The sequence below is a fragment of the Armigeres subalbatus genome, chromosome 3, assembly GCF_024139115.2.
Source record: "Armigeres subalbatus isolate Guangzhou_Male chromosome 3, GZ_Asu_2, whole genome shotgun sequence".
In the NCBI taxonomy this organism is placed as follows: Eukaryota; Metazoa; Arthropoda; class Insecta; order Diptera; family Culicidae; genus Armigeres; species Armigeres subalbatus.
Genome location: NC_085141.1, coordinates 67,975,715 through 68,003,242, shown reverse-complemented (window position 1 = coordinate 68,003,242; position 27,528 = coordinate 67,975,715). Strand labels below are relative to the sequence as shown.

Below are 27,528 nucleotides of genomic sequence, written 5' to 3'. Positions count from 1 at the left end.
TGTCTGTGTGTATGTGTGTGTGTGTGTGTGTGTGTGTGTGTGTGTGTGTGTGTGTGTGTGTGTGTGTGTGTGTGTGTGTGTGTGTATGTGTGTGTGTCTGTGCGCACCAACCCAAAAAAAAATGTCACTCATTTTTTAGGTACTTATCCTCAACCGATTCACTCGCAACAAGTTGCATTCGACGCAGGATACTCTACCATTGTTTCCTATTGAAAATTGGTCAGATCGAACTATGGGCTCGGAAGTTATGGCCAAAATACCACTTTTTTTATAGAAAAAATGACTTAAAAAAATGTCACTCATTTTTCAGGCATTTATCCTTAACCGATTTACTCGCAACAAGTTGCATTCGACGCAGGGTATTCTACCATTATTTCCTATTGAAAATTGGTCAGAGCGGACTATGGGCTCGGAAGTTACGGCTAAATTACCACTTTTTTATTGAAAAATTGAGCAAAAAAATGTCACTCATTTTTCAGGAACTTATCCTTAACCGATTTACTCGCAACAAGTTGCATTCGACGCAGAATACTCTTCCATTGTTTCCTATTGAAAATTGGCCAGGTCGGACTATTTGCTCAAGAGTAATGGCCAAAATACTATTTTTATAATTCACGAGAAAAGCACGATCACCGCTAGGTGGATTAATCAGGGTTTTTAATGAAAAAATCGCTAAAAAAATGTCACTCATTTTTCAGGCACTTTTCCTCAACCGATTTGCTCGCATTTGCATTCGAAGCAGAATGTCTCATATTTTCTTATTGAAAATTAGCCAGATCGGACTATGGGCTTAGATGTTATGGTCAAATTACTATTTATTGTGAAACAGAGTTCAAAAAAGTCTAGCTCACTTTCTTAGCACTTATACTTCATCTATTCCCCAAGCAACACAATTTCAACAAATCTGGTTGCAGTAACCATATTGTAAGTTACTTGATTGATGTGCAATATGTGTGCTTCTTAGGTCGCTCGCAACAGATTGCATTCGACGCAGAATCTTGTCCCATTGTTTCCTATAGAAACTTGGCCGGATCGTACAGTTGGGTCAAAAGTTATGGCGAAAATACTAATTTTAAAACTACTAAATAAAATGCCATTTTTTGTTCTTATGCTCATCCGATTTGTTTGCAACAAATTGCGTTTGGCGAGAATTTTTTTTATGCATATAAACAAATATGAAAAATAAGATCAATCCACATATTGGTGTTATTTAAGATTTTTCCAAACCTTTTGAACGAACGAGAAAGGCACCATCACCGCTAGGTGGATTAATCTGGGTTTTTACGTTGATTTTCACTGCTACGTCTATTTCAAATTATGAGATTTTGGAAATTTAAAAGTTGAAATATTTTAAGTTTAAGTTGAAAATTTTAAAGTTTGTAACAATAGGAATAAAAAAATATGGCAAAATGTGTACAGAAATTTAATATAAAAAAATAAAAATAAAAAGGTACAGGTAACAGGTAAATATATGAAATTTAAGAATGTGCAACAATAAAAATAAAATATACAATAGAAATAAAAATAAAAATACGAGTTTGCGAAAATATAAAATTATAGAATATGAAAGCATAAAAGTATGAGAACATCTCTAATATGAAAGGATGGTGTCCCAGCTTTCCCTGCTCAGCGAGTTGTGAGGCTTACCCAGTGGTGGAAATCTGCGAACCTTACTCACAAAACCAGAAGTAGGCACTGCAAAAGACTCGCGAACATTTGTTTTGGCTTTTTTTTGCCTACCTACTACTCGCAGAGAAAACAAAAAAACGAACCCCGAAAAATGTTCGTGAAGCTTCGCGAGTCATTCGGGTTAATTTGCTATTTGCCATTTAAGTCATAAAACAACATCGGAACATGTTTCTCACTGATGTTCGAGCAAGAACACAATTGTTTAGTGTTATTGTGTTTATGTCAAGTCAAATTTATCCATTGTATTCGAAGTAATCACAAATACTCGCGACCGTGATTTTTACTCCCGAACAAAACACTGCCCTGCTTTTTGTTTTTGCTTTGCCCGTACTCGCGAACAAATCAAGCGCCAGAAAAATGCAGGCAGTAGGTTCGCGCGAGTGTGACATTTTTGGTAGGCCCAATTACACTCTTTTCTTACTCGTGAAGCGAGTATTTCCACCACTGGGCTTACCTAGAAATGTGAAATTTTTTAATAACTTTATTATTGTGATTTTTCCTATGCTAGTATAAGATGATAACATAGGTGGGCTTTAAAAATTTGAAAACTTAAAATATAACATGAAAATTGAGAAAAATTTACAGAAATAAAAATACAATTCAATAAAAAAATTATAAACATATAAAATATTAAAATATGTAGAGATGGAATTTGATTTTATTCTTTATTAAAGAGGCCCTAGGCTGGCTCACCTCTGGATAGAGATGGAAATTCTGAAATGTACCCTCTATGGAATTTTATCTTCTCTTCTTCTCTCTCTATATATATAAAACAAAGTTGGCATTCGTACGACCGCGCATCACTCAAGACTAGACAACCCAATCATTGCTAATTTATATCCCTTTTCTTCTTCTATTTACGAGGAAAATGTTAAGATAAAATGGAATACTTTAAAGATCAAAGTAGGATCATTAAAATGGCATATGCAATCTTTTAGGCATCGGGAAGTAAGAAAGTAAAAATTTAAATCACTCTAATGAGCACTGCTATACTGGATGAAGGTAAATTGGATTTGGTAGCGCGGTAGCGTGATAGTAATATGGTTAGTGATTTTAAAAGAAACATATTCACTAGTGCCTAATCGACGTCTAATGAAGAATGCAGATTGGACTCATTTTTCCATGTAGTCCATTTTATCATGCGATATGCTCAATTATTGGCATTAAACACATTCGAATCCAAATGTCCTAATTAAATCTAGAGACGCTATTCCGACGAGTTGGCGACAAAAGGCAACAACATATAACGAAGAACATATAAAACAGCTTATTATAGTTTTGTTTCACGCCAATTGACATACCGGTGCGAAGCGCTGATTCAGCGAATACAAATAAAATCGGCGAAAATCACTAAGATGCAAGTTCACACCCAACTCGCACACCTGACAACAAACTGAAACACCAGAAAAGTTTGATATTCATTTCATGTGACGTTGAGTCAGATTAAACTAAAATTCATCAGCAGGTAGCTAATTGGAATGATAGCGTAATAAAGATAACAATTCCGTTGGGCATACGTAATCTCAGTTAAAACAATTCCAAAAGTTTTCTGACGGTGATATGCGACTTGAAATGCCCCCCAGTACCTAAACAAGGTAACTGATAACAAAACTAATTAAAAACATTGAAGAAACTAAGTATTATACTTTTCTTGGCGAAAATAAAATGGTTAAACATATTCTGAATCCTCGACTTAAAATACTATGTGAATAGTTGTACAATAGCCTATGTATTTAGTGAATTTCAATTTTTCTAATTAGACTGGAAGGGTAGATGTGCCAGTCGTGGCTCCATAAAATCTGAAAAACTCAACACTATGAAAAAGTAGACAAGATTATGCATAACCAACCAATTGTAAAAAAACTTAAAAAAAGTTTGGAATATTAACAATTAATTGCATATAATTCGGAAACTCGGCCGTACGAATATTAAAAATAAAACGTTGGAATATAATAAAACCAAGCTAAACCTGTTGAAGAATAATAAAACCAAGTGTGCTTTTAATATGTTTTTCTTTCAGACTTCCAAGATATCCACGTGATGATCTTTATCGGTTTCGGATTCCTGATGACGTTCCTCAAGCGATACGGCTTCAGTGCCACCGGATTTAATCTGCTGGTCGGAGCTCTTGCGATTCAGTGGGCCATCATAATGCGAGGCTGCTACGAAATGGAAGATGGCAAAATTCCACTATCGCTGGATAATCTCATCGGGGCTGACATCGCTGCCGCATCCGTTTTGATCAGCATGGGTGCACTGCTCGGGCGAACATCACCGATGCAATTATTGGTAATGGCCATTCTGGAAATTGCTATCTTTGCAGCGAACGAGTTTCTGCAACTCGAGATGATGCGGATCGCCGATGTCGGAGGCTCGATTACGGTTCACGCTTTTGGGGCTTACTTCGGTCTCGCAGCAAGCTTTATCATGAGACCGAGTAAGGAGAACGCCAAAACTGGACCCATGGAGGGTTCATCGTACAGTTCAGATATCACAGCAATGATTGGTACGATATTTCTTTGGATTTTCTGGCCGAGCTTCAACTCGGCTCTGGTTGATGGGGCTGAACAGGAACGAGCTATTATAAATACCTATCTCTCACTGGCGGGTGCTACCGTTACGACGTTCGTACTGTCAGCTATGGTAGCTCACGAGAAGAAATTCGATATGGTCCATGTGCAGAATTCAACTTTGGCAGGAGGTGTGGCTGTTGGGTCAATTTGCAATCTTCTGATCCATCCATTTGGCGCTCTCTTGGTAGGAGTAATCGCTGGAGTGATTTCAGTACTTGGATATCGATTCCTTACGGTAAGTTACCTACTGGTGTAACAATATGCTTATGATGTTGCAAAAAGCGCCATATTACATTAGTTATGTTAGCCAAACAATATACTATTAAAATTTTTACCTTACAGCCAGCCTTGTTGTCCAAACTACGTATTTCTGACACTTGTGGAGTTAACAACCTGCACGGTATGCCAGCTTTGCTATCAGCGGTGTTCTCTGCCATTTATGCATCCCTTGCAACGACCGAAACTTATGGCAATTCGTTAACCAGTATATTCCCGGCCATGAAGGCAAACTCTACACTAACTGAAGAAGACATGCATGAAACGGTTATCGGGGTAAGGCTGATCGGTGTATCAAAGCAAATTCAACTCTAATATGAATTTTTCTCAGGGGTACGGCCGAAGTGCTGCCAAACAGGGGGCTTTCCAATTATTGGCAATTCTACTCACGGTTCTTATTGCAATCGTCGGAGGTCTGTTCACAGGTATGTAAACCTACATAATCTTTTCGTTTTACCTAACGAATCATTTTGTTCCAAACTAACAAAACACTAACTTAGGGCTCGTCATTCGACACCGTTACCTCGGAATTATTCTAAAACAGAAGAACCATTTCGTAGACGACCTTTGGTGGGCAGTAGAACCCTTAGAAACATTCACAACCACCATCCAGAACGTAGTGAATACGTCACGAGTTGTCCAACTGTCCAGCTCACCACAAGTTCCATTTGTTGTGCTCAAAGCGGATATCATTTTCAAACGAGCGAAGAAAAAATATAACAAGTAATTCGGCTCACACCCATCTAAAATATTTGTGTATGATGATCCTCTTTTCATTTAAAAATTTGCATTGATTTCGTATTTTCGTAATTCATTCCAATTTACACGTCAACTTAAACAGTATATCTTCTTATTACTACTCCACAGGACTAATCATCAAGTCACCGACCATGCGTCAACTGGAAATGGATGAGCATCACAAGGATGACGCTTACTGGGAAACGCCAGCTGAAACGAACTCTACAGAGAAAACCGATTCGAGCTAATTGACTTGGGACGATGACAGGGTCAGTATTGGCCCAAGTAAAAAGCATCCAGTCAGTATTTTTAGAATAAAACAGCTTTAAGCATAATGTGTAAAAGAAAACGAGCTTGAAATAAGTACAATGCAAACGTAGTTGCCATAAAAACAACGAATAAATGTTTGAAAACTATCGAAGATATAAAAAAATAGTTTCATTTTTCTTCCTGAGCAATTCTTGACTGAAAAAGTTTCCATTTGTGCATTCGAACAAATGAAAAAGCACATTGCTAAATAAATTGACCAGCGATATCTGAGTGTTCGAAATATTTGGCGGTATGAGCATGCATGATTTAGCAATGAAATACTTTCATCTCTATAAACTCTATAATCTTTCATAAACCTGGTCGATAGCAACCTATGTAGGTGCGGAGCCGGTTACGATGACATCGATCACGTAGTTTGGTATTGCTCGGAAAATGACGCCTCCAGAGAGCAACTATTGGATACCCTTGTGGCCCGAGGTAAACAACCCTTCCGGGATATAAGAGGTGTTTTGGGAGATCGCGATGTAATATATATGCAGGCCATCTATGCCTTCCTTTGCTTGGCTGACATCAAAGTTTAATGCCTATATTCTTCTCTTTCTCAGTTTTTTTCTTGTCCGATTCTGTTTCTCCGTACCGTGTACCCCGAAGCTCTGGCCATCCGGAAGATGCTCCCTGACGAACCAAAATCGAGCACGACGCCACGCAAAATCGTTTTCAACGTTCAACGTCAAACGCCCGGATGAGCAGCTGAAATAACCTAAACCCAAATCCCTACCCCGTCCGTCCTGTATTAAGTTTTTTAACCTTGAGTCGCCACGAGTATTATGGTCTATGTCCCCTCCCATCTAACTGTTAAGATAAGATGATATACCATGTGAAAATATCATACTTGAGAATTGCGGCTCCGCAAAGTGTCACACACGACTGAGCCTATCAAATAAATGAACTGGTAAAAAAAATGAAATACTTTGCAACTAAATGATGTAGGCACAGTCAGATAGCAATATACCTAAGTATTTTCGAACATCAAACTAACAAAGACCCCGAGCAAACCCGTTTAAAAAAGCGTTTTGATATTTCTGCTTCCATTGTTTTTGGCTTCATTTTTTTTTCTAAATCTGTTTTAAATTTAAGGATAAATACTGCAACAGTTCAATGATAAAATAATACATCAGATATCAATCCGATTTAAAAACGAGCCATGAGTAATGTTTTAACTCTTTCAGGGCGACTTTCTTTACATGGATTTAACGTACAGATTTGGGTTTTTCCGCTCGATCTCGCCAAAACTAGTATAGAAAGAACTAAAAAGGTGTTGAATTTTTTTTTTCAGATGTCCTAGGCCATCCAAATTGTTCTGGAGTTCATATCCTAGAATGCATCAGAAAATATCTCTAAAAACAAACTGTCCAAAGCTAAGAATATGTTCAAAAATATCTATGTGATCTATGTGAAAGACCTATTCTAGACTAGACCCTTTCTGATTTTTCAAAACGTCCTGGAGTTCAAAACATGTGATCTACCCGGTCAACCAAGTCCTGAACGATGTATCCGTGCATTGCTAAACACCTAAGCAGGTCCATTGAGCCGATAGGATTTCACTTATTATGTTTACAAGCTACTACAGTTTGGGTTCTCCAAAATGCCCGGGAGTTCAAAAGATGCGATCTACCCGATCGACCAAGTCCTGAACGATGTATTCGTGCAACGCTGAACTTCCCAGTAGGCCCTTGTCATAAGACGAGTTTGTACAAGTGAGTGAGGACAATTGAGGACATTCGACTAAAAAGCTCAAAATAATTTTCTTAATCCCAGCAGGTACATTGAATCGATAACATTTCATTCAATACTTTTACAAGCTGCTATAGGTCTTGGTGGTTCTTCAAACCGGCCGGGGGCTTAGAAATTGCGATCCACCCGATCAACCAAGCCCTGAACGATGTATTCGTGCAACGCTAAACATTCATTGTGTCGATAGGATTTCACTCATTACTTTTGCAAACTCCTACAGGCCTGGCTCTCGAGAACGTCCTGGAATTTAGAAAAATGAGATCTACGCGATCAACCAAGCTCCGAACGATGTATCCGTGAATTGCTAATCATCCCAGCAGGTCCATTGAGCCGATAAGATTTCACTCAATACTTTTACAAGCTGCTGCAGGCCGCGATCTACCCGATCAACCAAGTCCTGAACGATGTATCCATTTAGCGCCGAACATTACAGTAGGCTTATTTAGTCAATATGATTTCATTCATTATTTTAACAAGCTCTAACATGGCCTCCATGATTTGATGTTCTACGACTCAATATCGACTCGTGGAAGAAAATGATCCTATACTAAAAATCTATTCTCGGTTACTCTGATGGTTCTTTCGAACAATTTTCCAAGGAACTTCTATTACACATCTCGATGTATGCTTGGGTCAATGGTCCTTTCATTAGCGATTCATAGAGGATCGACTGTATAGACTCTTTTTGTAGCTCGGCTTATGTAATCTATGAATGGTGTATGATATGATATCCATTGAGTTGATATGATTTCAATCATTATTCATACAAGCTACTTCAGACCTTTTAGGCTCACCAAAACGTCATGGAAACCGGAACAATTGAGCTACTTGATCATTCAAGTCCATGAACACAGAATAAATCGCAGATTAAACTCATAGTCATTGTACATCTTGACACAAAATCATTTTGGAACACCTTGGACATTCGATCTCATGTTCATGAAAATACGTATCATATGCCTATTACACCGGATTGGTAAAATACCGATGATGAGGATATTGCGAAAGTCTTGATTGATTTGATAGATACTATAAACTAAACTCAAGAATATTTTGGAGTACATTGAAGATCCCGCATTACGAAAATTGGGTTTGCATGATGCGTATATACTTATCGAATAGGATGGGGCTATACTGACGATGAAGACATTGCAAAAGTCTTGATTAATCCGGTAGATACCATTAGTTGAGCTCCAGAACTTTTAGGAGTACCATGAGCATCTCTTTTACAAGAATATAGACTTTGCATATGCTTATTGAACTGAATTGGGGGAGAACCTATACTGACGATGAGGACATTGTTAAAGCCTTGATTGATTTGATAGATACCATAGACTGAACTCCAGCACGTTTTGGAGTACATTTAGCATCCCGTATTCAAGAAAATTGGATTTGTATGACGCTTATTGAACCAGATTGGGTGTATACCAACGATGAGGGCATTGCCAAAGCCTTGATTGAACTGGTAGATACCGTGGGCTGAACTCCAGAACGTGTTGGAGTACCATGAGCATCTCGTATTCAAGAAAAAAGAGGTTTGCATGATGCGTAAATGCTTATTGAACCAGCTTGGTAGTATACCGGTGATGAGGACATTGCATAAACCTTGGTTGGTCCGGAAGATACCGTGGGCTGAGCTCCAGAACGTTTTGGAGTACCTTTATCATCCGTATTCAAGAAAATTGGATTTGCACCATGCCTATGGGCTTATTGAACACCTGGTCTCCCAAGTGGAGTGGTGCTTAAGCCACGGCCCTATGCATATTAGCGATAACTGACCGTGAACTTTTATGTTGTAAAAGATGTAGTCCAATACACAATATTTCTTAAATTTAGTGATTCCATTTTTTAATTTTCGTGACCAAACAAGGGCTTGATGATCCCTCCCCAGGCTATCTGCGAGTTGTGGTGCCTGCATAGGATGTGGTGGGGTATGACAGTGGGCTCTGTAAACTTCTATAAAAAGCTGCATGCATCCGCAAGTAGACTCCACCAAAGCGGCCGTGCGCCGCTCAAATCGCACACACCCAAGTCCTGGTGTTAGGTGGAATGCCAAATAGACCTGACACGACGGCTCCCCGACGAGCCAGAAGGTTTGCGCAGGCCCAATAAGCCGCCTTTTAAAACTACCATTACGAACGACATAGAAGATAATATAACACGATATAATCGGCAACCACCTAGGCGACGAATAAAGGATCACGATTGGAAGCTTGGAACATGGAACTGCAAGTCGCTAGGCTTCGCATGTTGCGACAGGATAATCTACGATGAATTACATCCCCGCAGCTTCGACGTCGCAGCGCTGCAGGAAATCTGCTGGACAAGACAGGAACGGTGGAAAAACGGGCATCGTGCGACTACCTTCTACCAAGGCTATGGCATCACCAACGAGCTGGGAACCGGCTTCATAGTGCTGGGCAGGATGCGCCAACGTGTGATTGGGTGACAGCCAATCAACGCAAGGATGTGCAAGCTGAGGATAAAAGGCCCTTTCTTCAACTATAGCATCATCAACCTGCACTGCCCACACGAAGGGAGACCCGACGACGAGAAAGACGGCAAATCCTTCTCCGACATCACGAACGCCCGCACTTACCGCAGTGCGAATATTGAATCCGACCACTACCTCGTTGCAGTAATTCTGCGCTCAAAACTCTCGACGGTGTACAACACGCGTCGGAGTTATCCGCCGCGGCTAAACATTGAGCGGCTACAAGATGGTAGACTAGCCCAAGACTACACGCCAGCAGGAAGATCGAGATCGTGAAAATAACGCACAAAAGTGCTATGAGAAGTTAAACCGTCCACGTAAGGGCCACGTGCCACAAGCCGATATGTGTAAGGACATAAACGGGAACCTTCTTACAAACGAGCGTGAGGTGATCCAAAGGTGGCGGCAGCACTACGGAGAGCACCTGAATGGTGATGAGGCAGACAACGGTGGCGGTATGGTAATGAACCTAGGAGCACGCGCGCAGGACATACGACTTTTGGCTCCGAATCTCCAGGAAATCCATGAGGAGATCGGCCGGCTGAAAAACAACAAAGCCCCTGAAGTTGATCAACTACCAGGAAAGCTGTTTAAACACGGTTGTGAGGCACTGGCTAGAGCGCTGCACTGGGTGATTACCAAGGTTTGGGAGAATGAGGTTCTACCGCAGGAGTGGATGGAAGGTGTCATGTGTCCCATCTACAAGAAGGGCGATAAGCTAGATTGTAGCAACTACCGCGCAATCACATTGCTGAACGCGGCCTACAAGAGTACCTCCAATTTTATGCCGCCGACTAAGATCAATTGCAAGAGAGCTCGTGGGGCAGTACCAGACGGGATTTATGGGTGAACGCTGTACCACAGATCAGGGGTTCGCCGTACGTCAGGTATTGCAGAAATGCCGCGAATACAACGTGCCCACACATCATCTATTCGTCGACTTCAAAGCCGCATATGATACAATCGATCGGGACCAGCTATGACAGCTAATGCACGAACACGGATTTCCAGATAAACTGACACGGTTGATCAAAGCGACGATGGATGGGTGATATGCGTAGTTCAAGTTTCAGGGGCATTCTCGAGTCCCTTCGAAACGCGCAGAGGGTTACGGCAAGGTGATGCCGAAATGATACCAGCAGAGAAATTCGGAGACGCATAGTGGCTGGAAATCGTACGTACTTTGGACTCCGCAAGACGATCCGATCGAATAGAGTTAGCCGCCGTACCAAACTGACAATCTACAAAACGCTCATCAGACCGGTAGTCCGGACACGAGACCTGGACGATTCTAGTGGAGGACCAACGCGCACTTGGAGTTTTCGAAAGGAAAGTGCTGCGTACCATCTATGGTGGGGTGCAGATGGCGGACGGTACGTGGAGGAGGCGAATGAACCACGAGTTGCATGAGCTGCTGGGAGAACCATCCATCGTTCACACTGCGAAAATCGGAAGACTGCGGTGGGCCGGGCACGTAGCCAGAATGTCGGACAATAACCCGGTGAAAATGGTTCTCGACAACGATTCGACGGGCACAAGAAGGCGAGGTGCGCAGCGGGCAAGGTGGATCGATCAGGTGGAAGATGACTTGCGGACCCTCCGTAGACTGCGTGGTTGGAGACGTGTAGCCATGGACCGAGCCGAATGGAGAAGACTCTCTTTATACCGCACAGGCCAGTTCGGCCTTAGTTTGAATAAATAGAATAGTATCAAGTTCAAAGGTAACAGGAACATTTGCATTCATCTCACATGCGCAACAACTCGGTCATTCAGACTTCTGTAATGATCAATTTGCCATAACCACGTCAATTCAGTACTGTTATATTGTTCTACATTCAACAATTTAGCTGAGTCACGCCGATCAACTGATGGTACATTTTTCACCACATTCTTCTTCTTATCATCTTTCTGCTGCGGCCTCCCTTTCGTAAAATCGTTTCCTTCCGACTTGCAATTTTTTTGAAAATGCTCAATCCTGCCGCACTTATTGAACCTGATGTTTATCGCCGGGCATTGACGAAACTGTTGGACAATACCTATCACAATATTTTCAACAGCACTACATTCCTCATAAAACCAGGAATCTTTATTTCTCATGCTCTAGCAATTGCTAAAACTGGAAATGGACTCCATACTATTTCCATTTTCTATCCTGTACCTTCAACTTGACTATTCAAACAGCATCTGCTAGAATTGGAAATGAACAAAAGCTAGTTCCCTATATACATCCAATTAGAATAGAATACCTCTTAATTCGCTATCACATTGGCAATCTGTCAACCAAGACAAACGTGTCCTCGAATCTAATCCTAAAAATTCCAATAAATTCCGCATGAACTCGTGGAAAGTGCAGAGGTATAATCGGCTTACAGTGGGCGAGTGATTGCATTATCAATTTCTTCTGTGGACATTCCGGAGAAGTTGCAAGCGCCAGTGTGACATAACAAATGATGGCAAATGGACACCTTTACCAACTTATAAATTGACGATTTGCCCCAAACAAACACCAGTTGATTCCCTGTGCAAGAACAGCAGATCTGGTCATAAGTGAGTAGCAACTACGGGTGGTCAATCAAGTACAAGTTGAAAAGCACACTCAGTGGAAGAATGGGTTACTAATGTAACCTGTCAGTGTAACACGCTATGTTACAAGGTATGTTCCTCACCAACCCAAATGAATTGCTAGAACCAGAACGTATGTTCAACCACTTCGAAAATCTTCTGCAAATTTCAACACCCTACCAACCATTAACATCTCAGCATAAGCAGCCGCATGAAAGTCAGGAAGGCTCCCGAAGTCAAGCTAAAAGCGCGAAAGTTACTTCAACTTCATTGAATAGAAAATAAAACCCTTGGTCAAGATATGTGGGTTCCATTAGCCGTGCGGTAAGACCCGTGACTACAAAGCAAGACCATACTGAGGGTGGCTGGGTTCGATTCCCGCAGCCGGTCTAGGAAATTTTCGGTTTGGAAATTGTCTCGACTTCCCTGTGCATAAAAGTATCATCGTGTTAGCCTCATGATATACAAATGCAAAAAATGGTAACTTGGCTTAGAAACCTAGCAGTTATTAACTGTGGAAGTGCTTAATGAACACTAAACTGCGAGGCGGCTCTGTCCCAGTGGGGGATGTAATGCCAATAAGAATAAAAAGAAGATGTAGGCTCCAGGATTTTTGTCAATCGCCATAGGCCGACGGAAATAAACGCAAATAAAAAAGGATTCCGTGCATTAAGATCGTGTATCATACTCCGTATCCACCTTGGAGTAGGTCAATGGATTCCAATAAGTCCATTTATGTATTTGCCATTCATTGACTACGAAAAAACTTTCGATAGTCTGAACCACGAAACTGTGTCACCAAATTGTGGGTTGCACTGGCAACCGGACAGTCAGACGGACGGAACTTCTAAACATTATTTTGTCGTTTGAGAGATACCGAATTCATTTGAAACAAACTCTTTTGTGAAGATAAGTTAAGACGAGCTCGGTGGTCTAGTGGCTACCGCTTCTGCCTTATAGGCAGGAGGTCGTAGGTTCAATTCAAGGCTCGTCCCTCTCCTACTTTGTATTCTTATCTTAGTTCTTTCTGTGTTTCACGTTCTACCAGAACGATTCCTACTGTTACAACCTGCCACACAATCCCATATCCTCCCGAGGCACATATGATAGGTCGTAGAGTTCTCTGCATTTTTTTAAAGTAGGTGTCCAACTAACCATCCTTCCTTTTCCTCAGCAATCGCAAGGACGTGGCCAGGACAGATCTCGACTATTGGAGAGTGCAGTGCTTCCATCTAAGAGATAGTGATTAGTCCCAAATCAATATCTGTGGTAACGAATGAAAATGCTGCTACTCTCATACAATAGTCTTGGCTTGTACCACCTACGAATTTGTGCGAATTGCTCAATGCTAATGTTAATGCTAACTCTTTATGTGAAGATAAGTTTATTTCGGTACCGCTCAAACGTAAAATAAAGAACTCGTGCATATCTGCATGATCCGATATCCAAATCACTGCAAAAACGGTGAAAGGTTTGACGAAATATTTACATTAAATTTTAAAGAAAACTGGTGCAACCTTCTAACAGCGGTTTTATTGCTATGATGAATTTGCTAACTGTTTCAAATCTATTATTTGGAAAATGATTTGAAAGAAGGCAGACCTGGTAACACCATGTACTTTATCAATTGCGAGAAAAGTAATTTTTAAATGAGCCTTCGAGCATAAAACAAGCACACCAAACCATTTCGGCGAAAATGATTTTATCCAAACACATTCAGCAGACATGCCACCCACACGACACCACCAGTATCCCAGCTCAACGAATTTCATTTAGAACACTTTTTTGGAAATTATCAATCATCTTGATCAGTGCACAGCAAGCAGCCGATCAGAATAGCCAGCCTTCCAGTTAGTCTAGAGTTGACGAGCGGCGATAGCCGAAATTAGCAATAAAAATGTCCTCACTGGGATCTTCTGCTTCCGGATATGTGCTGCTTTTGGCGGTGCAGATAGTGTTTATAATAGTGTTTGGATTCTTCACAAATTACTCCGAGGAAATTTTGCCACGGAATGTCAATATGACTGACCCAGAGGGAGAAAAACCGTTAGCTAAGTATCCACGTGAGTGTTCTATGGAATCATGATCTCCTTGTTTCCGTTCGGGGCTGACATTCAGATACCATGTGATTGTGTGGAGATGGTGTTGGGTATGACCACGTACTTAAATTTTTTTCAAAATTGTTCATATAAAAAGAGGTGAATTAAAATATAGTCACGTGGTTCCTAAAGAGCCCTTTCATTAAATATAAATGTGTAATATGCACAATGCATATACATTTTAAAAATCGTCGGATTTGTTAGAGAATGTCTTGATAATTCATGAAATTCACTTTAAATGTATTTATCTTCTTGAAGGCAGAATTTTGACCAAAAAAATGGAAGAGGGTGACTTTATATATAAAAAATAGAATTCGACACGGAATTTCATGTGTTTTTGTCAATTTAAATTTATAATGAAGCAATTTGAATTTTAAATAATAAAATAAAGCGCGTCTGAGAAGTTTCCAAAATAAATCCATGAAATTTTTTTGTCAGGAAGATATTATATCCAGGTGCGAAATTACTATCTATTCAGCGGTAACGAAATAAATAAACCATTAATACTAAGTGATGGATGGAACATTTATAAAACAGCTGCGTAACTAGAAAATTTAAAAAGGTTTAAGGTCAAAGTTGTTTTTATAGGTACGCACGTTTTTTGATCTATTCATGTATAAATGTTACATTTTGAACGCAATTTACATTTTTTGTTAAAACTTCTTATATAGAATTCTAATATAATAGGTATATCAAAAGCAGGTTGGGTGCACATATTGTATATGTTGACTATATATGTAGCAGCAAATCCAGCATTCCTTCTACAATAGAGAAACTTCCATACTTGTTTCCTTCAAAGCATTCAGATAACCCTGCCCTTAAATACAGATTCCCCTCAAATTTTCCTAATAAAAACAAGCCAATTAAAACTACTGAATCACCCGATGACGACGCTTGACGTTGTAGGCGGTGCCTTTCATGCGAATGGTCAAATCAACCAAATAACTGATTACCACGACCCCAACAGAAGTGACACTCAAATTAGCCTGGATTAGCAAATGATCAAATCAAACACGACACTTCTGCAGTCGGCAGGTACCGCACCGATGAATGCAACTATTGTAGCACAAAGATTTTATATGACAAAAGGCAAGCGAGAAAATTATGATTGGTGTGAAAAAATGATGCGTATCAATTAACAAGTGGAGCTCACATAAATCCGCGAAGAACCAGCCTCCTGGCGGGACAGTTTTAGAACGGATTTAGCTAACTTCTCAGCACGAGGCTATTATAAGAAGGTCAAGCTCTAATTGTAAAAGCACTCCATTTTTTTTAATTTGATTTAAAATTTTGGGATTTCATACGGCGTCTGTTATTCTTTGTGCGATAACGTTAAAGAACATTAACTTAGTTTATCAACTAAAAAGATAATGTCAAACAATTGAACCGTATATAATGCACCACTTTAGCAAAATGTATCCTCTTCTATCGGTACACATGCCCTACTGATGGAAATTCCAGTCAATCCTTATTCTAAGGATTTAATTTTCTTCACATATTATATTTCTATTCTAGTCCATGCTATATGTACCATGGATTCACGCGATGTGAAGTGGGTTGCTCGATGAATGGACGCAAGTTCTTTAAGGTCACTCCTGACGGAATCCAAGTTTCAAAGTGTTCGCGTTTTCGGGGGCACACTACTCGATACGGAAGCAACGCATAACTGTCATTTTTGTTATTTCACGCATGCTGCGACGCAGCAAAGCTAAATCAACGAGCTTCATATCATAAGGAACCGGAAATGATAAAATTTTTTTGGAGTGCAATGACCGATCCAACGCTGGATCCAACATATCTGATCGAGACTCTGAAAAATATGATTACCAGTGGGGGAAATATTTCATTAAGGTGATTATAGAATGAAGCCCGTGGTGAATTTCAAATTCACCACACGTTTATCTACATACATTTCCAAAAGCCCAAATCTGGCGTAATAGGTTTCGTACAGTACCGAAACTCAAATTATGATTATTCAGCATAACTAAGCAAACGATCTACCATTATTTCAGCCCCATACGCGTTATGGCTCTTTCATCTCGTGCGCTCGAAAATAATATTGGAAAAGCACGTGGTTTACAAAATGGCCGATTTCTGGCTTTATTCTATAATCACCTTAAGGTGATTATATACAACAAAGCCACAAATCGACCATCTTGCAAAACTCGTGCTTTTCTATAAGTATTTTTCAAGAGCACGAGCTGGTTCTCTTACCACAACGCGCATATGGGTCAAACAATACATAAATAGATAGATCATTTGCTTCCTTATACTGGACAATTGACTTCAATTTCAGCGACAATCTACTAAACAATCTCTGAAAAAATCCCATTTATTTTCTATCTTTCCCAGACTTCCAGGATATCCATGTGATGATCTTCATCGGTTTCGGATTCCTGATGACGTTTCTCAAGCGTTACGGCTTCAGTGCAACGGGACTGAATCTTCTGGTCGCGGCCGTCGCAATCCAGCTGGCCCTGATCATGCGCGGATGTTACGCAATGAAAGACGGAAAGATTCCGATATCGTTGGATAGTCTTATCGGTGCGGACATCGCAGCCGCTTCCGTCCTGATCAGCATGGGTGCACTGCTAGGGAGAACAACACCGATGCAGCTGCTGGTGATGACTGTTTTCGAAATGACAATCTTCGCTGCGAATGAGTTCCTGCAGGTCGAATTGATGCGGATTTCCGATGTTGGGGGGTCGATTACGGTTCACGCTTTCGGAGCCTACTTCGGTCTAGCGGTTAGCTTTATCTTGAGGCCCAGCAAAGAGAACGCCAAAACTGGACCTATGGAAAGTTCATCGTATAGTTCGGACATCACGGCCATGATTGGAACGATCTTTTTGTGGATCTTCTGGCCCAGCTTCAACTCCGCTCTGGTCGATGGAGCTGATCAAGAACGAGCGATTATTAATACTTATTTGTCACTGGCAGGTGCTACTGTAGCAACATTTATATTATCGGCTATGGTGTCTCACGATAAAAAGTTAGAAATGGTTCATGTACAAAACTCAACCTTAGCTGGGGGTGTAGCTGTTGGGTCAGTCTGTAATCTACTAATCCAACCATTTGGAGCTGTATTGGTGGGAATTACTGCTGGAGTGATCTCAGTTCTTGGATATCGAATTTTGACGGTAAGATAATAAAAAAAATATTAGAATAACACTTTATTGCAACCACTGAAAAAAAATCATTCAACAGCCAGCTTTGTTGTCCAAATTTCGTATCTCCGATACTTGTGGAGTTAACAATTTGCACGGCATGCCCGCACTATTGTCTGCCTTATACTCTGCGCTTTATGCTTCCGTTGCAACCCCAGAAGACTACGGAAATACATTGACCAGTATATTCCCAGCAATGAAATTAAATTCTACACTGACTGAAGAGGATTTGCATGAATATATTATTGGAGTAAGATGAGCGATTTGAATTAGGGGCTGTAAAGCTCATCATAAAATAATTAACATTACTTTGCAGGGATACAATCGAAGTGCTATTATGCAAGGAGTTTATCAATTATTGGCCATTTCACTTACAGTGATAATCGCTATTATCGGAGGACTTTTGACAGGTAAGAGTTCTAAAATCGTATATCTTCCATCCACCAGTAACCAGTTGAACACTTTCTGACTCTGCATTGCTTCATCATGTATCAATGTACCCTAAAATGCGTCAATTTTGGGCAATGTTTTATAACAATAAAAAGTGTTATATAACAATTTTTCAATAATATTAAAATAATGAAAATAGAAACATGATACTTAGTGATAATTGCTTGACAAAAAAAACGGAACAAATAATAAGCCATGCATTCATACTATAAAATCCCTCTTTCCGAAACTTACTTTAAAATTATACCGGTATGTATTATCAATACCGGCCGGCGATTAACAAGTTTTTTCTTTTATTTTAGGATTAGTCCTGAAGTCATCGAGTATGCGTCAATTAGAAATGAATGAGCATCATAAGGATGATGTCTACTGGGAAACACCCGCTGAATCAGACACAATGGTGGACATTAACTCTAGTTAAGGTTATGTTACAACAGGATATCCCAACAAACAATTTAACAAGCTTTTTTTGCTGAAGAGGTCAGCAAAATAAACTCTAGCGTCCATTCTCTGTTGGGATGATTGTGAAATAAATCTCAAAAGGTATTACGCGAGGAGAAGTGGATGAACGCTGTCATCAGAGGAAAAGTAGAATCACTGAAATTTAACACGGCAAGGTATAGCCAATGGAATTGAAAATAATTTTAAAAATTACGAATAGAGATTTTTTTGAAAATGATTTATTAGGCGGGATTAGAAATTCAATTAAGATTAAAAGTAATACCATCTCCGGAATCATTTCAAGAAAAAACTTCATTGTCGTTAACAATCAAATTAATATATGTATAATGTAGATAATAAAAATTCTAACCTCATGCTATAAATTATTTATAAATAAATTTTATTTTGAAATTTTGAAAATTATTTTGAAAGCTGCATTCCATACCCAGCTGTGAAATTGTTTTCATGATTCTACTTTTTCTTTTGATGACAGAGTTCATTCTTCTCTTAGCGTTTTGTAGAACTCTTAGTGGTCGCTCAAACTTGGTATGAAATCTTAAAAATAAAGAAATATAGTGCAGAAATGTTGAATGAAATTGTATTGACAATTAAAAAAATGAAATGTACCTAACGCAAATGCATACGATCACACAACACTACTTCATTGAGCGCAGTTGCTGATGAAGCTGTTTGTGAATGCCAGACATAGCTAAATACTCATCCTACTCGATTGGTATTGCACAAAACAATACGTGCGGAAGATTTATAGATTGAAAAATAGATTGCGAAAGTTCGGCTATGTGTCTAGTGTTGGAAATTTGATCTCGTCAGTAGCCTTCTGAGCTGCGGGGCTACTGACGAGATCAAAGGGTGCCAACGACCCGCCACCTTACCCTACCTAATCAATATTTTTATTTTTCCATTGTTTAAAAAGTTTTTTGCTCTAAATAGAACAACAACTAGAACAAATTCAGATTTAACTTTTTGTGCTTGTCTGTGCTCTTGGGTCAATTTTAGTTTTCAACCGATTCTCCTATTTTTGGTAGTTTGGTAAAACTTTCCGGAATATGACCCGAACCACACGTGCAAATTCGCTCGAAAAATAAGCTTGAAAATGAGCGCTACAGCGTACTTTAAAAAAAACTCTTGTCTGTGCTCTATTGACCCTAAATTGAAATCGTTATACCCTTTTGATTGTTTGGCCGATTTCAGATTTTTGGGCTGTTTCGTAAGATAATTTAATAATTTTCTAGGGCGTTACCAGCAGGGGCAGCACGGACTTTGTTCAAGGGCTTGACCATGACCACTCCCCAGGCCATCTGCGAGTTGTGGTCTGCCTAGGATGTGGTGCGGTTTGACAGTGCTCAAAGCGCACAAGCCCAAGACTACGCGCAGCAGCTGTAAGTGGCACTCCCAACGCAAGAGCAGCTAGGCGCAGCGTCTCTTGAAGATGGCTAGAGAAATATTCGATCCGCCATTGGAAGCACCGCAACCGCTGCACTAGGCCCCTGGATCAGTGAAACGACTGGTAAGACGGCGAATGAGAGCAGTTAGTTGAGGAGAAGAATGCAGCATTGGCGAGATTGCTGCAACACCACACGAGGCACGATACAAACGGTTGCGGAACAGACAAAACTCGATTTTTCGGAGGAGAAAGCGCCAGCAGGAAGATCGAGACCGTGAAGAGACGGAGCAGCTGTACCACGTTTATAACGCACGAAAGTTGTATGAGAAGTTAAACGTAAGTGCCGCAGCCCGATATGTGTAAGGACATAAACGCGAACCTTTTCACAAACGAGCGTGAGGTGATCCAAAGGTGAGGGCAGCACTACGAAGAGCACCTGAATGGCGATATGGCAGACGACGGTGGCGGTATGGTAATGAACTTAGGAGCACGCGCGCAGGACATACTACTCCCGGCTCCGAATCTCCAGGAAATCCAGGAGGAGATCGACAGGCTGAAAAACAACAAAGCCCCTGGAGTTGACCAACTACCAGGAGAGCTGTTTAAACACGGTGGTGAGGCACTGGCTAGAGCGCTGCACTGGGTGATTACCAAGGCTTGGGAGGATGAGGTTCTGCCGCAGGAGTGGATGGAAGGTGTCATGTGGCCTATCTACAAAAAGAGAGATATGCTAGATCGTAGCAACTACCGCGCAATCACTTTGCTGAACGCCGCCTACAAGGTACTCTCCCAAATTTTATGCCGCCAATTAACACCAATTGCCACAGAGTTCGTGGGGCAGTACCAGGCGGGATTTATGGGTGAACCACGACCATAGACCACGTGTTCGCCGTACGTCATGTAGTGCAGAAATGCCGGGAATACAACGTGCCCACACATCATCTATTTATCGACTTCAAAGCCGCATATTATACAATCGATCGGGACCAGCTATGGCAGCTAATGCACGAACACGGATTTCCGGATTAACTGATAAGGTTGGTCAAGGCGACGATGGATCGGGTGGTGTGCGTAGTTCGAGATTCGGGGGCATTCTCGAGTCCCTTTGAGATCCGCATAGGGTTACGGCAAGGTGATGGTCTTTCGTGTCTGCTATTCAACTTCGCTTTGGAGGCAGTAATACGAAGGGCAGGGATTGACACGAGTGATTACGAAGTCCGTCCAGCTATTTGGTTTCGCCGATGACATTGATATTATGGCACGTAACTTTGAGAGGATGGAGGAAGCCTACATCAGCCTGAAAAGAGAAGCTAAACGGACTGGACTAGTCATCAACACGTCGAAGACGAAGTACATGATAGAAAGAGGCTCAACAGAGGACAACGTAAGCCACCAATGACGAGTTTGTATTGGTGGTGACGAAATCGGTAGTTGAAGAATTCGTGTACTTGGGCGCACTGGTGACTTCCGATAACGATACCAGCAGAGAAATTCGGAGACGGATCATGGCTGGACGATGCTCATAGAGGACCAACGCGCACTAGGAAAGTGCTGCGTACCAGCTATGGCGGGGTGCACATGGCGAACGGTACGTGGAGGAGGCGAATGAACCACGAGTTGCATCAGTTTTTGGGAGAACCATCCATCGTTCACACCGCGAAAATCGGAAGAGTGCGAATGGACTGTCATGTGACGGAAAAAATAATTAGGAATTTTACAATTAGGTGGCGCAATATTTTTGCATGTGTGAAACATTGCTCAAGCTTGAGATCCTTCGTACCTACACCCAAGTTGTAGACGGCCAAATTGTTCAGGATGTCCAGGACTACAATGTAATGAGCACTTCTTAGAAAAGGCAGCGCTAGTGAGCAGTTATATTTGAGTATATTGTTCCATCGTGAGATCTGCGTAGTATTTTTGGCAAACATAAATTTTGTGGTAGAGTCTGCAATTTTTTTTTGTGTTCAACCTGCTCCAGCGATCCAAATAATACAATGCGCTCTCGAAATATGTTTAGGTCATCCACGAAAACCTTAGATCAGCCAATTTGTAATACCAAGATTAGGATTCATTCTCAGAATATGTTCTTCGTCATCCTATAAATCCCTGGAGTTAAGGCCTTTGAATCTACACGTTCTTCTTCTTCTTCTTATTGGCATTACATCCCCACACTGGGACAGAGCCGCCTCGTAGCTTAGTGTTCATTGAGCACTTCTACAGTTTTTAACTGCGAGGTTTCTAAGCCAGGTTACCATTTTTGCATTCGTACATCATGAGGCTAACACGATGATACATTTATGCCCAGGGAAGTCGAGACAATTTCCAATCCGAAAATTACCTAGACCGGCACCGGGAATTGAACCCAGCCACCCTCAGCATGGTATTGCTTTGTAGCCACGCGTCTTACCGCACGGCTAAGGAGGGCCCGCCGAATCTACACGTGTAACCAGAAACAAGGAAAATTGAGTCTACTACCACAACATGTTTGCCAAAAATACTTCGCACCAAAATACATCAGATCTCACTTGGAACAATATACTCAAATATAATTACGCCACCTCTTGGAAGAAGTGCTCGTTACACTAAGCACCGCTCAGTAGTCCTGTACATTCTGAACAATTTTACTAACTACTACCGCCTAATTGTAAAATTCCCAATTATTTTTTTCCGTCACAAGACAGTCCATTCCCAACAGTTGAACTGTGCTAAAGACATATTTTTACAAATTTCAAATGTGTGCGATAGGAATATTTGAAATGTAGAAAACTCCATATATCAGAATATCTTGAGTTAGTCTAAAATAATGATTTCATAAAAACCACCACCTAGCGGCCAAGTTCTACAACTAGTAATAGCGACTTAAGTCGAGTCAAGTACGAGACACTGAAGACGATTACACAGTTGTGTTCGAAATACGGATCTGCAAAGATATCTAAATAATTGGTGGAATTAAATGGAGTAACTCGTCTTAGACAATGTCTCATGTCAAAGCACACGTCTTCCTCCATAACCTTTTTGAAAAGGTGCAGTTCAAAATGGGTTTGATTTCCAGATATATGCCAAATAAGCATGAAAAATCACTGTTTTGTACCCTTTTTTACGAAAACCCCTCCCCGTGAGATACCCCCACCTAGGTAACGTCCTGAAAGATGATTAAATTATCTTTTGAAACTGCAAAAAAAATCCTAAATAGGCCAAACAATAAAAAAGTTATAGCAATTTCAATTTGGGTCAATATGAGCCTAGAGCACAGACACACAGATAGAAAAAGTTGTTGAAATTTACACGATAGTAATGCACATGAAGGAAATGCCAAAAAGAACGTAATTTTAAACGATATTTTCCCTTGGATGTATGCAATTTGAATTGCATTATGCCACTATTTATTCGATTAAGTGGCATAATGCTATACGAATTGCATAAATTTAGGGTGAAGTGAAGTGAAAGATTCATGTATGCTCAGAATAATGTAATTTTCCGCGTCTGTATTTTTTACGCGCTGATTAGTTTTTATTAGTTTTTTCTGTGCAGGTTAATGAATCAAAAAACTCAAAAAAATCAATAAGTAATAAATTCATTCTATGTGGGTAAGTTCATAGTCGCCATCGGTACTTTCTATCGTCCAGGGCCATGCGTGCGTGCTAAGGATAATCCTTAAATTATGACAAGCACACACGCATGAGACCGGTGCCAACCGGTGACAAGACAACATATTCTGCAGTGCGAAAAGTAACACCAATGTCCATCCAAAACATAGCATACATCACGCAACAGTAACATACATGTTACTAATAGCACCGAAGAAGTCAACAAATTAGTAATGGGTAGCTTCTCATAAGTAATTGCGATTCAACGCTAAGTCTAATGGTTATTAAATCCAATTTATTTTCAAAGTGCTGAAAAAGAAAACCGTGAACGGAAATACCACACCTACTGTCTGTGGGGTCACGCAATGTATTAACTTTCATTTTCGTTCGTGGCTCGGGAGCTTGTGCTACCAACGTTCTACTGAAAATTTATTTAAATGAATCTTAACAAATGCGAAATTATATGATCGGAAGTTTGCCGTTTTTCTTTTATTTCAACTTTTCAAATTAATAACTTATCACCATAGATATATGGGATGTGTTATCGGTTTTGCATCCCATAACTTCACATCTTCAAAAATAAAGAAATGCAATAGAATTTGGTTTATTTATTTTGCCTTTCTTTTTTAACCCTTATGCGGCCGACGGAGTACCCGTGTTCCTTTTTCAAATTCAAGTGACGATATTTCAATGAATTTTTATAAATAGCTGAAAGCTGAAACTCGATGACATCTAAGAACTCCATAAAATGTAGCATCTGTGAGAAAATCACGTTGATACAGTGAGGAGGGACGTGGGGAGGGGCATCTGATTTTTTTACCACGTGGATGGCCGACAGGGTACCCGTGTTCCCATAAATTGATATTTTCATAACTTTAACAATTTTCAACCGAGTTAGATAATTTTGACAGTTTTGGAAACAGAAACTCATATACTTTTTGCCCATTGTCAAGGTTTACAGCTTTTGTCCATGGTTATACAAGAAATCTTTGAAGTAAGGCTTAAGAGTCTACACACGTAACCGAAGGACTATCAACCAGTTTCAAATATATTACATGCTCATTGCGCTTCTTAGAATAGTCGGTGTTCACAGTATATATTATGGGTCTCCAAAAACCCCTGGAGTAAGGCCTAAGTCATCCAAAAAATCCCTGGAATAAGATCTTATGGTCTGCTAACGTAACCAAAGGTCTATCGTGTAAATTCAAAAACGGTACATGCTCTTTATGGTGCTTAGCATATAATGCTTTCACAGTATAAGTTCTGGATCATTTGCATTCCAAGTAGTTCTTATTGCTGTCATTGATTCCAGGTGATCTACGAACTCCATGCAGTCAAGGTCTTCGGATCAATCTCCGTAATGGAGGCAGTTATCGGAGAATAACCAAGTTGCATGATCCCTTCTTGGTATATGTTTGTATTCCAAGTAGTTCCTGTTGTTGTCTTGAGTCCCAGGTAGTCTACGAACTCCACACAGTCAAGGTCTTTGAATCAATCTCCGTAATGGAGGCAGTTATCGAAGAATAAACAAGTTGTGTGACCCCTTCTTGGCATATGTTTGTATTCCAAGTAGTTCTGGTTGTTGTCGTGGGCTCTAGGTAGTCTACGAACTGCATAGATTCAAGGTCGGTGGATCAACCTCCGTAATGAAGGCAGTTATTGAAGAATAAACATGTTTTGTGATCCCTTCTTGGTGTATGTTTGTTTTTCATGTAGTTCTTATTGTTGTCGTGAGTTCCAGGTAGTCTGCGAACTCCATACAGTCAAGGTCTTCGGAACAATCTCCGTAATGGAGGCGTTTATCGAAAAATAAACAAGTTGCGTGACCCCTTTTTGGTATATGTTTGTATTTCATGTAGTTCTTGTTGTTGTCGTGAGCTCCAAGTAGTCTACAAACTCCATACAGTCAAGATCTTCGGATCAATCTCCGTAATGGAGGCAGTTATCGAAGAATAAACAAGCTGCGTGACCTTTTCTTGATATATGTTTGTATTCCAAGTAGTTCTTGTTGTTGTCGTGGGCTCCAGGTAGTATACGAACTCCATACAGTTAAGATCTTCGGATCTATCTTCGTAATGGAGGCAGTTATCGAAGAATAAACAAGTTGCGTGACCCCTTCTTGGTATATGTGTGTATTCCAAGTAGTTCTTGTTGACGTCGAGGACTCCAGGTAGACTACGAACTCCATAGAGTCAAGGTATGGGGTTCGGCCTTGGTAACGGAGGCAGTTATTGAAGAATAAACAAGTTGTGTGACGCCTTCATGATATTTGTTTGTATTCTAAGTAGTTCTTGTTGTCATTGGTTCCAGGTAGTCTACGAACTCCAGTCAAGGTCTGTGGATGAATCTTCGTAATTGAGGCAGTTATTGAAAAATAAACAAGTTTTGTGACCTCTTCTTGGTATATGTTTGTATTCCAAGTAGTTCTTGTTGTCGTGAGCTCCAAGTAGTCTACAAACTCCATACAGTCAAGATCTTCGGATCAATCTCCGTAATGGAGGCAGTTATCGAAGAATAAACAAGCTGCGTGACCTTTTCTTGATATATGTTTGTATTCCAAGTAGTTCTTGTTGTTGTCGTGGGCTCCAGGTAGTCTACGAACTCCATACAGTCAAGATCTTCGGATCAATCTCCGTAATGGAGGCAGTTATCGAAGAATAAACAAGTAGCGTGACCCTTTCTTGGTATATGTTTGTGTTCTAAGTAGTTCTTGTTGTTGTCGTGGGCTCCAGGTAGTCTACGAACTCCATAGAGTCAAGGTCGGTGGATCAACCTCCGTAACGGATGTAGTTATTGAAGATCAACTGGGAGGGACGGAAGGTAGCGGTTTTCCTCCAATACCTTTTCCGAACTTAATCTATCACATGTTGTGCATATGCATAATCGAATTTCAGATAAAGAATTAATTTCCACTCCGGGTGGCTCAATACCCGGAACATAGGCAATTAACTTTGAATTTACTGAACTCGAAAGGCGATCTCTCTTCGCTTATGTGGTCGGGTTGGGATCTGACGACCGACTGGCACAATCTCACACAACCCTTCTTCATCGAGCGCCGTTGGTGATGAAGCAAGTGTGTAGGAGCCAGATAATACTAAATACTCATCCTACGTGGTTGGCATTGTCTTCTTCTTATTGGCATTACATCCATTACACCGTTTTTGCATTCGTATATCATGAGGCTAACACGATGATATTTTTATGCCCAGAGAAGTCGAGACAATTTCTAATCCGAAAATTGCCTAGACCGGCACCGGGAATCGAACCCAGCCACCCTCAGCATGGTCTTGCTTTGTAGTCGCGCGTCTTACCGCACGACTAAGGAGGGCCCACATATATGAGAGTGTTAGTTCTGAGAATGTATTGCGAGAGTTCGGTTCCATGCCCGGTGCTGTGAATTTGGTTTCATCAGTACCCGCTAAGCTGCGGAGGACGATGGAGGTCCTTCGTAGCTTAGTAGGGAAAACACCTGTCTAGCGTACTGGTTTCGTGGGATCAAACGCCACCGAAGTTCTGTAGATTAATCTCCGTAATGGAGGCAGTTATCGAAGAATAAACAAGTTTTGTGACCCCAATTTGGTATATGTTTGTATTCCAAGTAGTTCTTGTTGTTGTTATGAGCTCCAGGTAGTCTATGAAATAGAGTCAAGGTCGATGGATCAACCTCCTTAATGGAGGCAGTTATTTGAAAATAAACAAGTTGTGAGACCCTTTCTTGGTATATGTTTGTATTTTAAGTAGTTGTTTTCATTGTCGTGGGCTCCGTAATAAAAGCCAAGGCAAAATACGTAAATGGAATCCGTATTTTTTGTCGAAGAGACTTACAAACTTTTTAACAGGTACTCATAAATGATTCATAATAAGCTACAGGCAGTGAAAGTTATTTCATGAAAATCTTTATTGTTTGCGGCAAATTGGGTTGAAAACGTAATAAAATCGGGGTAGGCAAAATCAGGGGTAAACAAAATCTGTTCAACAACAAG

The 27,528-nt window shown here is 40.5% G+C and overlaps 2 protein-coding genes across 2 annotated transcripts in view; both read left to right on the top strand.

The window, feature by feature from the left end:
* Positions 1 to 5,701, top strand: part of LOC134227653 (ammonium transporter Rh type A-like) — a 36,146-nt gene extending 30,445 nt beyond the window's left edge. Inside the window, exons 2-5 of the mRNA XM_062709305.1 lie at positions 3,710 to 4,497; positions 4,605 to 4,814; positions 4,870 to 4,963; positions 5,406 to 5,701. Coding sequence (XP_062565289.1) covers positions 3,710 to 4,497; positions 4,605 to 4,814; positions 4,870 to 4,963; positions 5,406 to 5,524 — 1,211 coding nt within the window. The 3' untranslated portion in view covers positions 5,525 to 5,701. The remainder of the gene's footprint in view (positions 1 to 3,709; positions 4,498 to 4,604; positions 4,815 to 4,869; positions 4,964 to 5,405) is intronic.
* An 11,118-nt stretch (positions 5,702 to 16,819) lies between these two features.
* Positions 16,820 to 18,561, top strand: LOC134221697 (ammonium transporter Rh type B-like; the record flags this gene model as incomplete). Its single annotated transcript, XM_062700884.1, has 4 exons — positions 16,820 to 17,635; positions 17,703 to 17,912; positions 17,979 to 18,072; positions 18,415 to 18,561. Coding segments are annotated over 4 exons (1,239 nt in total), but the record flags the coding sequence as incomplete, so codon positions are not given.
* Positions 18,562 to 27,528: the final 8,967 nt, after the last annotated feature.